The 17120-nt window shown below is 33.6% G+C and overlaps 1 protein-coding gene across 1 annotated transcript in view; it reads left to right on the forward strand.

The window, feature by feature from the left end:
• Nucleotides 1-17120, forward strand: part of PTPRD (protein tyrosine phosphatase receptor type D) — a 280660-nt gene that overhangs the window by 26261 nt on the left and 237279 nt on the right. Inside the window, exon 2 of the mRNA XM_070935556.1 lies at nucleotides 15893-16038. Coding sequence (XP_070791657.1) covers nucleotides 15893-16038 — 146 coding nt within the window. The remainder of the gene's footprint in view (nucleotides 1-15892; nucleotides 16039-17120) is intronic.

Below are 17120 nucleotides of genomic sequence, written 5' to 3' on the forward strand. Positions count from 1 at the left end.
TAATCTGTAAAACCCAACCATAATGAAATTAAAACAAATACAGAATCTAAAATCCAAAAATATAGTATTTTAACTATAATTATAGTCTATAAAACTGTATCTTCAGAAAACTGGAGGAAAAAGTCAATATAATTTTTCCTGTACCTTATTTTTATTGTGGCAACACAAAACCTAGCAATGAGAGAGTGTGGGATGGCTTCAGGTTTTCTAAAAGAAATTTCAGAGATACTTGTCTGATCTTCCCATTTGTTTCCCTAACAGGGATAAAATAAAATTGTCCTGAATGGCCCTGCAAAATTTGCAATATAGTAATACATGGGTTTTTATTTCATTGACACCACATGGGCGAATACACTTAATTAAATTTAGTATGTCTAGAAACACCACATCTGTTCATTATCAGGATTAAAAGGGCTATAAGTACATTCCATAATTCTATCCAGTTATTACATCTAGTTATTGATAGAACCACAAGTTGTATCCACAGGTGTTAAATTTGCACTAAATATATATTTAAAGACATGACTGTGATTGAATGGTAGGCACTCCTGAAATAGAAATCTGTAGAGCTTCAATACATTTTTTAAAAGAAAAGTGTAGTGCAGTAAATAGTCCATTTAATTTCCTAAAATTGTTTCTGAGAACAACTTTCGATGACAAATGCTACTTAAGAATTCCTACATTTAACAGCAAGGCATAAGTGAAGCATGCCATTTCTTATGAAATGTATGGGTTTGGTTTTTGTCTGATAGGAGGCTAAGTGCAGGTATTCTAAAGAGAGACATCCATTTAGTAAACCTACCATTTTCATGCAACACTATTTGACTGACTGATTTGCCAGCCAAATCATTCATTACACTTCCTGGGGGGGAAATGCAAATGTCCTTCTAAACATTCTTTGTGATAATAGCCAGCAGGCTTAATGAAGCCTAGTTGCAGTATATCTACTTGGTGTCTTAAATACTTTGGTGGGGAAGGAAGGAAATGTTATCAGATTATATTTATTTATTCAATCAATTTATGGATTGAATAAATTGGATAGGATAATTTTCCAGCTTGTTGCATGACATATTATCCATGCAACTTCTGATATTGTTGGTACCTATACAAGTAATCCTTGATTGTCATATTGTATATGTTCTTCTGAAAGAACTGTGACTTAACAATAAAATCTAAAAATGATTGGTCAAGTTTTCAGTGGCAGCAAATTCTTTTTGCTTGTTGGCATCTATGAATCTGAAGCAGTTTGTGTTAGATGAGAATCCAACTCAAAGCAGTGGAAATTAATGGAACTGATTTTAAGATGAATTAAAAAGATCAACAAAGATATGCTTTGTTCTAGTTGAACTAGGGAAATGTTTACTGAAAGTATTTATTTTCTTATTAATGACATTAAGAAATCTTGACATCAGCAATTTACAAATGCCTAAAATCACCTATATTCCTTGATTTTTTTTTTTTAGTTTAATAAAAATATATTTTTGGGTGAGCAACGTGGTATATGCAGTACAATACAGTGAGCCATGTGCAGATCTGTACATTGGGGAAACAAAACAACCGCTTCATAAATGCATGGGACAACATAGGAGAACAAACCCATCAGGACTAGATTCAGCAATCCATCTGTATTTAAAAGACACAGGCCACTATTTTGAAGACAGCAAAGTCCACATTTTGGATAGAGCTAGTTTGAAAGAGGGGTCAAAGAGGCCATCTATGTCAAAATTGAACAGCCCTCTCTCAACAAAGGGGGAGGAATACAATCACCTATTTCCAGTCTACTGTACAGCACAGTCCTTTCAATAGTTCGAAGAGGTCTCCATACATATTTGCACTACTCAGGTGACCCTGATGACACAGATAAACCTCCAGGTGGCTTTAATGATTCGCTAAAAGAATGCGAGTATAAATCCTTCCATTCCCCACCAGACATAGCTGAAGAAGCTTCTTGGATGAGAAGGGAAACTTTTTCAAAAGCACCTTTGGAACAACAGTGACTTGGATGACTGAGAATCTCCATAGACAGAGGTAACTATTGTGCAATTATTGATTCAATCCACTCATGCTATTGCTTTGATAAGATACTATAGGGATACATTTCCATATCCTATGGGTTGCCTGGGAAAATGATATGGTTAATATGTAAAATATTTGCATCAATTTTCAAATGGGATTCATATGGGCAGTTTCAATTGATACCTTTCTCTACTTACAATTCATTTCTAAGTCCAGTGAAGTTTGCTTTCCAGTAGGTGCTCTTAAATTTTCACCCCAATGCGTATTTTTTATCATGCTAATATGAGGATTCCCACTAGTAAAGACAGGCAATGCCAGAGACTGCTCCAACTATCGCACGATTGCATTGATTTTTCATGCAAGCAAGATTCTGTAAAAGGTCATTAAACAGAGGTCACAGAATGTCATCGATCAAGAATTATCTGATGTACAAATTGGTTTTAGAAAGGGATGCATCATTCGAGATCACATTGCCAATATTAGATTGATTATGGAAAAGGCATGAGAATATTAAAAGGATCTATATATATGCATTTTATTGATTACAGAAAAGCTTTTGACTGTGTAGAACACAATAAGCCATGGGCGACTTTGTATGATCTTGATGTCCCTCATGATCAGAACTATCCGATCAGTGTATACTGATCAGAAGGCAACAGTGGGAACACTTTATTGCATCACAGATTGGTTCAGAATCAGTAAGGGATGTAATTTTATCACCATTTTTATCACTATTTTGTTCAATCTGTATGCTGAATTGATTCAGGAATCAATTAGATTAGGAAATTAGATCTGAACTGCCTGATGCTGGAGTGAAGATTGGGGGAAGAATCATAAATAATTTGAGGTACACAGATGATAAAACACTATTAGCTGAAAATAAGGAAAAATGATCTGGAAAATCAAGGATGAAAATGAAAAAGTAGGATTGAGTCTTAACATCAGAAAAACAAAGATAATAACAACAGCTACAGATGGACACATGATGTTTAAAATCAATTAGGATAAAATAGAATTAGTTCCAAAAACTATCTTTCTTGGATGAAAAATTGTACAGGATTCTACTGGAATCAAACACAGGATAACCTAGACTGCACTGTAATGGTTAACATTTAATCTGTGTTTCGGCCAAAATATTTAATAATTTTAAGGGATTTTTAATATTTGTATTATCTGTATTTTATCTTGGCTGTTCACCGCCCTGAGTCCTTCGGGAGTAGGGCGGTATAGAAATTTGATTATAAATAAATAAATAAATAAATAAATAAATAAATAAATAAATAAATAAATAAATAAATAAATAAATAAATAAATAAACAAACAAACAAACAAACAAACATGAATAAGACCTGGAAAAACAGAATATTGATATAAATACAAAAAGCAGACTAGTTAGGGAAATAGTTTTCCCTATAATGATGAATGGGTGTGAGAGACCCATTCTAAGTCTTTAAGAATGGCTGATCGAAGAAGAATTGACACCTTTGAACTGTAATGCTGGCATAAATTATTGTCTATACCATGGATAGCCAGAGCAACCAAGAGAGAGGTGCTTAATCATATAAAACCAAACATATCATTAGAAACCAAAGCCACAAGACTATGTCTGATTTACTTTGGCCATGTGGTGCATGCAAATTCATTGGAAAAGTCAATGGAATGGTTAGTTGAACAAGAAGAAGGGCAAGCAAAGAACATGCTGGTTTGAAAATGCAAATCTGATAAAGATTAACATCCAACAAATGTAAAAAGCTGTGCCTGACAGGACAGCACTTGCCTAAAAAGTCCCCACAAGTCAGACAAGACTGGTGGTTAAAGCAAACAAAAAATATGAGGTTTCCAGCCTTACTTAGGAAATAAATTTGCATAATGGTCTAAACATAAAGTACAGGTAATCAGCCTCTCCCTCTATAAACCAATGAAGAACCAGCATACACTCAAAGGTTTCTATGTCAGCTGTTGTACTGACTGGAGGGTTCTAATTTACATTTATTTATTTACTTACTTACTTACTTAGAGGCTGTCAAATGTGTTAAAAAAAACCCATAAGTAATAATAAAACCATAAAATAGTAAGAAAATAACCCCTATGAGGTTGAAAAAAATAAATTATAGATTATAAATAATCCCTCAAGCAAATAAATTTGTATAGGAGCTTGGTTTTCACCTTGGGGGTGAAAGCCAGGTTTTCAAAAACTTCTTGAACATCATCAGGGTAGGAGCCATGTGAAGCTTGGTGGGGCGAGGGGAGATGTTGTTCTAGATAACAAGTGCTATGTCATAAAAATACTATGAATGGCTTAGGTAGCAAGCAGCATCTTGAGTTGTACCTAAAGCCAAATGGTTATCAAATGATAATCCTATCATGAAATGACTAAAGCATGAGTGACAACCTGGAGCATCTCCTGATTCAATAACAGGTACAACTGATGCATAAGATGAATCTTTGAAAATGCCTTCTTTGTCCCAGTTGCCATCTTTTCTTCAAGTAGTTGTTTCATACTCAAGAAGCAAATCTAACTGTGCCCAGTCCTGAATTGCTGTCCTATCCAGAACAGTTAAGAGGCTAAAATAGTCATAGCCTTCTGGAACTAATACCTCAAACTCCCTACCATACTTCAGTACCTTTTTTCCTTCACGTCCTGTTTCTGGCTGCTCTAATTAAAAGCAGAAACATTTACCAGATTACAGACTAATTTGTACTATCAGTGGTTGATCTTCTAAGGTGTGGCAGCTGCTGCTTCTGCTCTGTAGTATTAAAAGAGCCTTACCCGAAGGAAGCTTTAGAAAAATTAATTCAAGGATAGGAGAGTTCTATTTTTAAATTAAATTTTGCCAGGAAAATAGATAAGAAAATTAATAAAGAGGAGTACCCTAATTTTGAAAATATCTTCTTTAGTAGAGAGTATGGGAAAATTAGTTGAAAAATGGGAATTCCTATTTTTAAATGCATCAATTGTTGGCTGTAACCACATTTAATCTCATAAAATACACCCTCTTATTTAAAGGCCAGAATAGACTCAGCATAGTGAATATCATGTATCTATATGCTGTTAATACTATTTATTTTTTCTAGATCAGTAAAAGCAGATTTCCTATCAAAAGCCCCTGCGTACACAAATGAATACATGAGTGTTACTGTGCTCAGTTGCATTAGTTATATATGGTTTTTGTCACACAGTGCTATAATTAGTAACCAAATTATAGCAATCTTTTAAGAGCGCTGATTACTTGGGTTTATTTTTATAAGGTTTTTTTAGACTCAAGCTTTTGTTGTTTAAAGATAAATGTAAAGATGAATGCTTCACAAATATTTAAAATAATTTAAACTTAACCCTGTACAATATTCCATTTTTTATTTATTTTTTGTTCATACTAGAGGAAACAATCTTCTGAAACAAGATGAATTTGTCTGCATTTTAAGACTCTCTTATCTGACTTTACATGGTGAAAGGCAGCTTCAGATCTTAGTTACCAAATAATTCATGCATCGCTAGCAGACATTAAAATTTGAAAAAGGAACAGCAGCAAAAAGGAAAAAAGGAGAGAGAAAGCTTGAAGGAGAATTTTCTTTCAGTAAATTAGTGACTATGACAAGGTTATGTACCATTCCAGAGGGATGAAATGTCTAACCTTTTAGCTTCAAGAGGCTTTATGCTTTTCATTTTTTGCTGGATAAAAGCTTAATATGGATTAAAGGGCAGATTCTTTTTTAAAAAATTCAGATAAAGCTATATCCAGATGTTATACTTCATTATTTATTATATGCAGTATAAAAATATACTCCCTGCATGCATTAATATATAGGCTTTGTTGTATATATGGCACGCTATATGATTTTAGACATAAACAGATCTAAACATATATTATATATGATAGTAATTTTAAGGAACTTTATAACATCATTTTAATAGCAAATCAAGAGCTAAACATTGTTTTGATACTTCATTAAGTTATTCATCTGCTTCTCTGAATGCAAACTCATTAATGTACCTCTTAATTCTTAAGAAGAGTTATTAGATATAAAAGTGGATTTGATGTAGAGCAAAACTGCTAGTCTTTTTAATGCAGCATTTGAAACCATTTCATCTGTAGCTTTTATCATATGTACAGTAAATATATTTTAGGTGAAAAGTTTAACACTTTATGCTATTGTTAAAGGCACAATAACAAACAAATCAGTTTCAATCCAGCAGGAAATCACACCTTATTTCCCAGATAAAGATCTCTTCTGTCTCTTCCTTCTGAAATTATTTTTCCTGGAAACATGTAAAAAGTAACATGACCCTGTATACTTGCTTAGATTGTTGCCGTGATAAAGCCGTACAGTTTTTGTGACATACAGTTTTTTATTTTTTTCATTTAGAGGAACTTAAAAATAAAGGTGAAACACTTAATAATACTCTGCTAATTTTTCCTTCCTTCCTTCCTTCCTTCCTTCCTTCCTTCCTTCCTTCCTTCCTTCCTTCCTTCCTTCCTTCCTTCCTTTCCCCATAGCAATCAGTTCAACTTTTGGTGGCTTATATATGGTCATTGGAATCCTGTTAAGTATGCGATCTATCAATTATTTAAAATGATTCAGTAAGTACTGAATCATTTTGTATGAGAACAGCTAAAAGCTTCCTGAGTTGAGCAGTGTTGACATCAGAGAACTTCTGGCCATTCTTGCGTTCCACCATGGGGAGCACTACTTCTAAGGTGGCCCCAACCTTTTTATTATTTTAATTTTTTAATAATACAGATAAAAAAGAGCAACATCAAAATCCATATATATTGTGTGTTGCCTGGTTACAGTTTTGGGGGGTTATATTCGTCATAGTCATAATAATAGTATCCTCTAATGGTAGTTTCATAATAACAGTGCTTTTCTCTCATAACATTAATACATATTAATTAGTAATACTAATCAAAATTAATCAAAATTAATAAACAACTCTAGTAGTGAGATTAATCTTTCTCTTGTAATCTTGGAGATTCTAACTCCCATTTCTCTTATTTAACCATCGATAGAACAGATCCCGTGCCTCAAAATATTCAGTGAGTTCCTTTTCTTTAATTTCAAATGTTAGTTTATTCATTTCTGCACATTCTAAAATTTTTGTTATTATCTTTTCTTCTATGGGGATCTCCTCGCCCTTCCAATGTTGTGCAAACACAATTCTGGCTGCTGTTAACACATGTATTATTAAGTATGCATTTCTTTTACTGTATTTGTCTGGTATGATGTCAAACAGAAATATTTCTGGTTTTAAATCTAGATGTTCCTTTATCATATTTTCTTCAGGTGTGTATTTTAGTCCAGTATGTTTTTGCTTTTGAACATGTCCACCACATGTGGTAATACGTGCCCAGGATTTGGTTGCATTTCCAGCCGTTGGCAGACATATCCTTAAACATTCTGGCTAATCTTGCTGGTGGGAAGTGCCATCTATAAAACATTTTGTATAAATTTTCTTTATATGCAGTGGACAATGTCATTCTATAGTTTCTGTCCCACAACTTTTGCCATTTGTCCAATTCTATGGAATACCCAACATTTTTAACCCATGCTATCATAGCTTCTTTTACTTGCTCCTCTTCCATTCTAATAGTCAATAAATAATTATAGAATTTTGTAATCAGTTGGTCCTCTGATCCATTAAAATGTGATCCAATTCTCTTGGTTCTTTATAAAAACCATATATTTTGTCATCTTTATGGTATCTAGATTGTATCTGTGCATGCAGCCATAAGATGGCCCCAGCCAATCAGGCAGTGGTAGAAGAGAAGCATGATTTAGCCAGGAGAGACAGGTTAGGAGTTTAGCAAAGAAGATGCAACCAAGAATGGTGAGGGATGACTATCATGCCAGAAAGGTTTCTCTGGACAAAGAATATGAGAAACAAGAAATAAGATCTCTGCTAGGCAAGAAAATAAGGAAGAACAGAATATGAAAAACACTTCATAAAAATATCACTTTGTTCAACAGGGAAAGAGAAGAAATAGAAAACCAGTATTTGGGTTTTCTAGATTATATAGATATGTTCTGACAAAAATACTATGTGTCAACTCAGTAATAAAACTAAATATTAGTATACTAGATAAGGCAATATACTGACAGCTAAATGGTTCAAGCAAAACATCATTTCTCATCTCTTTTTCAAAATAGCTTTGCTTCTTGATGATCTTCATTTTCTTTGCTTGAAAACTCACAAGAAATGTTTATATCAGTGAATGAAAAAAAATATGTTGACCCTTGGGCTAATAACTTTACTCTCATACAACACTTAAGAGTTTGAAACCATTGTACTATAATGTATATATGTTATAATTTCATGCATTAATTTATACCTGGCTAGGTGGCTCAGTGGCTAAGACGCTGAGCATGCCGATCAGAAAGGTTGGCGGTTCGAATCCCTAGTATTGGTCTCCTGTGTGAGCAGGGGGTTGGACTAGATGACCTCCAAGGTCCCTTCCAACTCTGTTACTGTTACCCTTCAATGCACCTTGTATCATAAAAATACAGCAACTGGTGGCTTCCTGAGTATTAACTCAGCATGGCATTCTCAGGGCTGTGAAAGATATCAGCAATACAAATTTCATCAAATCATCGTCCCAGACTAAAATGGTTCTTTATCTAGTCTATCATCTTTCTCTCCTTAGTCTTATTTCTCAACAAACAAATAAATTAACTGCATAAATAAAGTCTTTCTATTCTGGGATGCCTATTCATTGATAAAAAATATTATTTATTCTCTAGCATGTTTCAGAGTGTCTCTAAACAGACTCACCATTTTTGGAGAGAAAATCTTGACTTAGCCTTTGATAAGAAATAAATATCCTAAAACATTTTTATTCATGTTCATCTTCTCTGTTATAACTTTGTGGTAATGGCATTGCAGTCTCTGCACTTGCATAGAAGTGACAAATCATCTTATTAATCGCATCATGCCAAGAACAACTTTTGTATCATAAACAATGAATACATTTTGAGAAAATCCTCAGCTACATTTCCCTTCCATCTTGAAAATATTGGTAAACAGAATTAATTTAAAGCATTTCTACAACTTTGAATATGTGTGGAAAAAAACTTTTGTTTTTTCAGTTAAGCAATATAAACAGTAAATTAATATGTGGACGGTAAATACCGTTGTTTGACTTGGTTTGGGATTTTTCTTTGCCCTGAAGTCTTGGTAATGTATTTCTAAAAGGGTATAATCATCATAAATAAAATATGCAGCCTTGACAATTACAGAATCCCAGATCCATAATATAGCTAGTTATTCAAATATAATTTGGGATCCTGACAAATATAACACATTGTTCCTACATGTAATTCACTGCTTAACATCCTGTTTATCACTTAATAACATTTTCAATATACTGCATCATTATTATCCATGTAATCAGACACTTTTTGAAATATTAAACCAAAAAGCATGGATTAATAAAATGTGTCTCATGTTACTGAAACTAGAAAGAGACTCAGTACATCAAGGTGGGAACATTTCTGTAACAATGTTTGGGTTTGGACAAAAAAAGGTTAGACAGAATATAACATTTTCTTTGTAACTTTAACAGTGTCATACTCTACTTCCAGTGATTATTTTACAAAAGTCCTTATAGGGTTCTTTTTCCCCAAATAAATTTCAATCTGCTTTTTAGGTATAAAAGGTGATATTCAAAAGAAAAAGACTAGTGTCTGTGGGTGAATACAAATTTATACACGTGAACTGATTAAAATAAATAGCACAATTGTGATAAGACGAAGGACAAAATATGTTAGTAATGTTGACTCTTCATGCAGTAAAAATGTATTTAAGAATACACTATAAATATTTATAGGTAAATAAAATAATTCTGAGATTCTGATTAGTAATTTTAAAAATCCTTTAAAACTGCTGTTATTATGTCTGGTGAAAAGTTCTTCATTTATCCTAGATATTTATCCACTTGTACAGTAAACTGTAGGTTTAAGATGAAGGTTTGGCAATTTCTGAATGGAGTTATCCTTAATACTATCATATGTGTATTATTATTCATAAAAATGTCTCAGGCTTGGTATTATGTGATTGACAGTTTATACCCTCAGCAAAATTCTAGAGAAAGCTTTGTTTAGCAGTTAGAAAGATTTTATGAAATCATTCTCACTTGCTTGCCCTTTCAGAAATAAAAGCTAATTAACTTCTTGCACAAGCCAATTTGCAGGTACATTGTAAGCACAGGTTAGAATTAAGGAGCAGTAATTGCTTATAATGATGATCAGCATAACTGATGTGATAAATTATGATTAATGAGTAAATTAGCAGTGAATGCTATAAATGACTCTGCTATGAAAATTATTTTAAAAAGAAATGAAGGGCAATCAAACCTACTAAGTGTGCTAGAGATGCCTAGTAATTTTAACTCTTAGATGAAATATTAAAACTTTGGCATAATTCCTAATACTTATTTGTTCTTATTGATTTGTTTATGTATAAAGAAGAGATTTGACAATCTGTAGCCGAAAGGGCTTAGAATCTACAAAAAGATACAGGGCAACATTGGAAGAATGGGAAAGAAATAGCAATGGTAAACCACTTCACAAAATATTGTATTACTGCTCACTTTTAGCTCATAGCTGGGAATTGTAATTTAGAAACAAGGCGGACTACAAGTTCCAATGACTATAATGTTGCATATTTCCATATTGGATGTTCTGACAGTATGTGTAGATGGATGGACATAATGAATGCCATTTTTATATTTAAAAAAAATGATTTAAGATAAAGAAAAGCAACAGTACATGGAACTCATCCCTTAATGTTGTGGAGATTCACAGTCATCTAAATATTTAAGATTGCTGCCTGCAAAAGAAGGTGGTTGAATTCACTGCCCACATATCCTGAGCTCCTTCCAAATAATTCCATAATGATTGGAAGCCCATCTGAATGGTTTAATGTCATGACTCAGGGGAAGAGCAGTTGTCAAAAACTCCTTTAGTGGATGGATCATGTTCCTCTCACAATAAGTCTTTTAATATATTTTAACTAACAAGAATTATGATGGGGAAAAAAATCACAGAAATAAAACATGCTTTATGTACTTAAATTCTAATCTTAATAAAAATATAAACTCTCATAGGAATAGTGATTCACTTCAAGTTAAGTACCTAAATATACCTAGTTTTAAATATTATATTTTGAAATATAGACGTGATGTGGAGCAATTCACATGACTGTAATCCAAAATCTATTTTCTCAATGGAAATTGATGTATTTGTCTAAATCAAATATTCTATGGGTTTTTCTCTATTGGTTTAAAAATTGGTATAATCCAGTAGTTAGTATAAATTAGGATTCCATCCCCCGATTAACTCTGTTTTCTCTGAATGAAATGAAATTGCAATTATGACAAGCAGATAATACTAATCTACTTTTATGTATATATTTATAAAGTTTTTTGTCATCCATTCAGAATTAGTGTTGCATATTATATAATCCACAAATATGCATTATTTAAATTTAAGTTTAACTTTACAAACAAGGATTCTCTTTGTCATTTTCAGTGAAGTTTATTAATTTGTTATCTCAACTAGCTGTATATTCAGCCTGTCAATTCATGGGCAGATGCTATGTGTGGGTATGTGTGCACACACATACATATACATAGCATATGCCTATTATATGTATAGGCATAGGCTGTTTGTTTACTGGAGTCAATTCTGTCTTGGTTGGTAGGATATATAGTTTTAGAATGTTTCCACATTGATAAAAAAAATATTTTAATGAACTATGATAAATCCACGTCACTGTTGAAAGGAAAAAAAGTTTTCTAGATCTCATGTTGGCCCAGAATTGTTAATCAACAGAAAATTTGATCTTGATTGTTATTAGTATTAATCTTGATTTTCTTATCAGTTTTGAAAATAAAATATTCAAATTAATTATAAATGCCACACCAAAAATTGTATGTATTTATAAATGTAAAAGTCATTAATTGTTAATTAAGTAGTTGCACTTGATGTAACCACTTTCCATCCCTTGTAGAATGGATTAAGTATGCAAGGTTTTAGACTGGCACTAAGTTTTCAGTTAGCTTGTACTTGCAATATTTGTAGTTAATTTTCTCCTTAATTCTACGTTGCTTCTGTCCTTGATTAGTTTCTATCCATTCCTTCTTGTTAGGTGCTAAGGATATATAATGTTCAGAATCATTTTCAAGATATATGGGCACTAGAAACAAAATTTGCCTACACCTTCTCTAGCAGTTGTGTCTTTTCCCAGGAAAAAGCCTACTTACTGTATCATGAATATATAATTCATATTATCTTGAAATGTCGTAATATGAAATATTGCAAGTTACAGTTTTATAATTGGTACATTGAGTCAGGTATATGGAAAGATATTTCTTCCCCTAGAAGTGATGTTTTTGTTTATGATCTTGCTTTCAGTTTTATTTCCACTCCCCCTAACTTTTAGATACAACAGTTGAGGCAAGAGGCAAAATCTTGAAGCAGGAATTTGGCAGTTTTGTCTCCATAAGCGAGAACTCAGTACAGTTCAAGGACTCAAGGACTTTCTGTTCCACAATGAATCATAAATGGGCCCTATTTTATTGATTTGAACTGTAGACTTCCCTTGGCAAGCTAAACTATAAGTAGATAAATTAGCATTAAGCATATACTGTAAAAAAAAAAAAAAAGGTACAAGAGTCCCTGCGGATTTTGCTCTGTTAGTCATTGCCAACTATAGGGGATGGTACCTATTTATCTATGTGCATTTGCATGTTTTCAAACTGCTAGGTTGGCAGGAGCTGGTGTAAGGACAGCAGCTCACCCTGTCACATGGCGCTCAGGTCTTGAACCTGGACTGCCGGCTTTCCAGCAAGCCCAGTTTCTTAACTGTTGAGCCACTGCTGTACGAGCTTTTTAAATGTTTTAGTATAGAAAAAATAAGAATCCGTTACAAAATAATTCTTTTGACTTCAACATAAGAGATTCAAGTTCTATTTATAGTAAAATTAAGATTCAAATTCTTGCACCTCTTTCTTCTGATTATGTACACAATATTATAGAACCAGGGGTGAAATCCAGCACGTTTTGACAGGTTCTGGAGAACCAGTAGCAGAAATTTTGAGTAATTCAGAGAACTGGCAAATACCAACTCGCAGAGTGGGGACGGAATGGGGATTTTGCAGTATCCTTCCCCCAGGAGTGGGGAGGGAATGGAGATTTTGCAGTACCCTTCTCCTGCCATGCCCACCACACCACGCCAACCAAGCCAACCCACGCCCACCAACCCACACCCACAGAATCGGTAGTAAAAGAATTTGAATTTCACCGCTGTATAGAGCCATTCTCTTTTGAGTGGTAGGGATGTTTTCCATCCCTCTTTTGTTTTGGTCATGGCCTGTTCTGATATTAGACTGTTTTCTAATAACGATTTCACACAATTGTGGTGGACCCCAAGATCTCCCTCTTCTGTCCTCAGTTGAGTAGAAAACATCCTGTCAGCACTTCAACCTGCATTTACTCTAGTGCTGACATAAGAAGGAAAAGTGAAGCCGTCTGGAAAGGGACGGCTGACATTTCACCTACTTATTTTCCCTGGAGATAATGTTTCCGAGGAGATGAGATGGGAGGGGGGAATTCCTTTGAGCTGGAGTAGATTAGGGGTAGAATGACTTGGAAGATGGCCAATGAGTGCAGGGGAGTGGGTAACGGAAAGGGAGGGTTTGGGGGCTGGAAGTCAGTGTTGGCTTCGTTTGGAGTCAGGTTAGGATGTCGTGCTCAATAAATAGGAGTTTTTTTCTTCAAAGATTTTGTTTGAAATGCATTTTATTCGAGATGACCTCGAAACTTGACACATCCACCAGTTCTGTTGTCCACTGACTAGATCCTTGCCTAATACTAGATCAATCAATATAAGTTTTAATAACAGCAGTCACCACAAAAAGGTTGTGAGGCTTGCATAGTTCTAACACAAAATCATTTCTATGTATCAGTCTAGCTTCTGTTAACTTGTCCCTCTTTGATAAGTGTTGCAGATATAATACAGATATAACTTGATAATACATTGTTTTCTGAGGCTGAAGTTTGTTGTTGGTCAACCATTCAATCATTTTCAACTCATGACCCAAGAACAGACACCAGGAGTGGGGTTTTTTTAGTAGTTGCTCTTTCAGTTATTATAAGCTCATAGTAGCATCTAGCTATTTTGTCTTCTATTGACCTCTTTTTGATTGCCTTTCATTTTTTCAAATGTCAGATTTTTCACAAATAATCTTGCCTTCCCATTACGTCTTCAAAATATCTCTAGCTTCATTATTAGTGTTTCCAGTGAACAGTTTGATTTTATTTCATGTAGTATTGAATTATTTTCTCCTTGTAGTCCAACTTATTCTTAACAATCTTCTCCAACACTACATTTCAAAGACATCTGTTTTTCTTTATTTAAAGTTTCTGATGGTTGTCCTTTCACAGCCATGTATTAAAACAGGAAAAATAGTATGCCTTGATGGTTCTCACTTTTGCTGTCACTGTGATGCCTTTGCACATTAATATGTTGTTTAGATTTGTCAACTTTTGCCCATAATCTCCTTATTTCTGGCTACAGTTACTGTCTCTTTGAATTTTTGAGCCTAGCTAAAGTCTTTAGGAAGCAGAAACTATTAATTTGTTAATTGCAGTCTTTGCTATACATGGTTTCTCTTTTTGATAGAAATGGTTCATGGAGTAAGTAAAATATTTATGGAGAACAGTTTTTAAGTTGGGTAATTACATCAGCAAAGCTTTGCTATAAAATTTTAATTTTACAATTTTATGGTATTTTAAAATATAGTATATTGATTATCATGTTATAATTGAAGACTGTACAACAAGCAGGGAACTGCAATTTTATTTTATTTTATAGTTTATGCGTTATATATTTATATGTATAAGATTTCTGACAATATCAACATGTATAGTATGTTAAGTCCTGCCTGAAACTGGTATATTATAATGTAGCCAATTGTGTTACAGGTAGTTTTTGACTTACGATCATAATGGAGCCTGCCCCTTACAATTGCAAGTTGTGACTGTTGTAAAGATGATCACCCACATTATGGACCTGATTTTGCAATCTTTTTTTGCAATGGTCATTAAGCAAACACCATGTCATTGAACAAACCAATTGTTTGCTGTGGACTATTTTTTCTGAAAACGGGAAATAAATGCCAATTTTCATCAAAAATGTCATAAAACATGACCATATGATTGCAGGACACTGCAAACAGCTGAAAATGTAGGCCAGTTGCTGAATGCCCAAAATGTGATCATGTGACTGTGGAGGAGTGACTATAAGAACTGTGGAAGTGGGTTGTTGTATATATCCCCAGGGCAGGGGTGAAATGCTACCAGTTCGGGCGAACCGGTAGTGATAAAAACTATAGGTTTGGGAGAACTAGTATTAAAAATGCTTTAAAAAGTAAAAAAAAAAAAAAAAAAGTTCCGACGATCACAGCTGTGCCACACGATTGTTGGAACCTTTTCTTTTTACTTTTTTAAAGCATTTTTTTACTACCAGTTCGGGCGAATAGGTAGTAAAAAATGCTTTAAAGATTTTTTTAAAAAAAATTGGCCATGCACACCCAGTCACATGACCCCTTACCAAGCCACGCCTGCCAAGCTACGCCCACAGAACCGGTAGCAAAAAAAATTGCATTTCACCACTGTCCCAGGGAGGTCCATTGTAACTTTGAACAGTTCCTAAGTGACAAATCGTACCTCAAGGACTATCTGTATATCAGCTTGCCTTTTCTTTAAAAACTTTGCTCTGAAAGTTAATATCGTTTGTTTTGGTTTAATATTTTTGACATCCTGACATATTACTTTGGTGAGTTCTTGCTTAGATTTATTTTACTCTTTCTTTTTTTAGCACCACCAAAGTTTGCAAGAACACCTGTTGACCAGACAGGGGTCTCTGGAGGAGTTGCTTCATTCATCTGTCAAGCTTCGGGAGACCCAAGGCCTAAAATTGTCTGGAACAAGAAGGGCAAAAAAGTCAGCAATCAGAGATTTGAGGTATTAGGTCCATTGTTCTGTTCCTCCGAAAACCATTACTTTAATATTCCTTGATTATTCCCTTTTGTTTCTAAATAGTATAATTTTAAACAACAGCAGCGATGCTTTACAGTGGTCTTTTAGAAAACAAAATGATTTGTTTCAGACTTTTCCTTAAAGAAGAATTTCATTTTTATTTGTAAGGTTATGGCTCTCGATCCTACAAAGATGTGCTGTGAATATTTTTTCCAATATTCCCTATTTATGTAGGAACTAGTTACTATTGACATGGATTAATGGCAGAAAAATATGGACATAGTTCCTAAGGGGTACTATGTAGAAACCAGCCAAAGAGTTAGAATTATGATACTGAGCATAATAAAGGTTGGTTCTTTTAACAACCATTAAGAATCGATTTTATTCATGCAAGAATTAGATGTTTTGAGGGTTTGTTTTTAAAAGCAGCAAAGGGTGATGTCAGGGTATGAAAATAAAACATTAGAACAAAACTGTTAATAATAACTGCCCCAGTCTTTGTTTCCTGATGAGAAAACATGCATGTTGATAAATAAAATGAAAATAGATGAGTTGAAAGAATAATATACAATACATTTTGATAGCGTGTTTCTCTTTCAGAATGCTGCTTATGTTCTTGACTCTTTTGCCTTTAACATTAGTATAGATGCCCGTTTTAAAAACGTTGGGTGAAAAACCCTGCTATTTTTTAGTGAAATTTACAATACACCATATAAGCAATCAGACCAAAAACAAAACTCCACAACTCTTGTGAGTCTTGTCCTTCTATGTAGCCATGGACTATTTACTCTGCATATCATTTGGAGTATCTAAACTTTATTAAAACCCATTTATTTAAACAAGCCGGGCTGGCTTAAGATGAAATTTTTAACTGTTTTTTAAATGTTTTAAACGTTTTTAATTGGTAAATGAGTTTTAATTGGGCCAAATTTATATATCTTTTAATTGTTTTTAATATTTGTTCTGCATGTTTTTTAATCTGGCTGTACACCGCCCTGAGTCCTCAGGGAGAAGGGCGGTATAGAAATCCAATATAAAATAAAATAAAAATAAAATTAAGAATTTAT

The sequence above is a fragment of the Pituophis catenifer genome, unplaced genomic scaffold (assembly GCF_029215685.1).
Source record: "Pituophis catenifer annectens isolate HBS135680 unplaced genomic scaffold, rPitCat1.0.hap2 SCAF_2, whole genome shotgun sequence".
In the NCBI taxonomy this organism is placed as follows: domain Eukaryota; kingdom Metazoa; phylum Chordata; class Lepidosauria; order Squamata; family Colubridae; genus Pituophis; species Pituophis catenifer.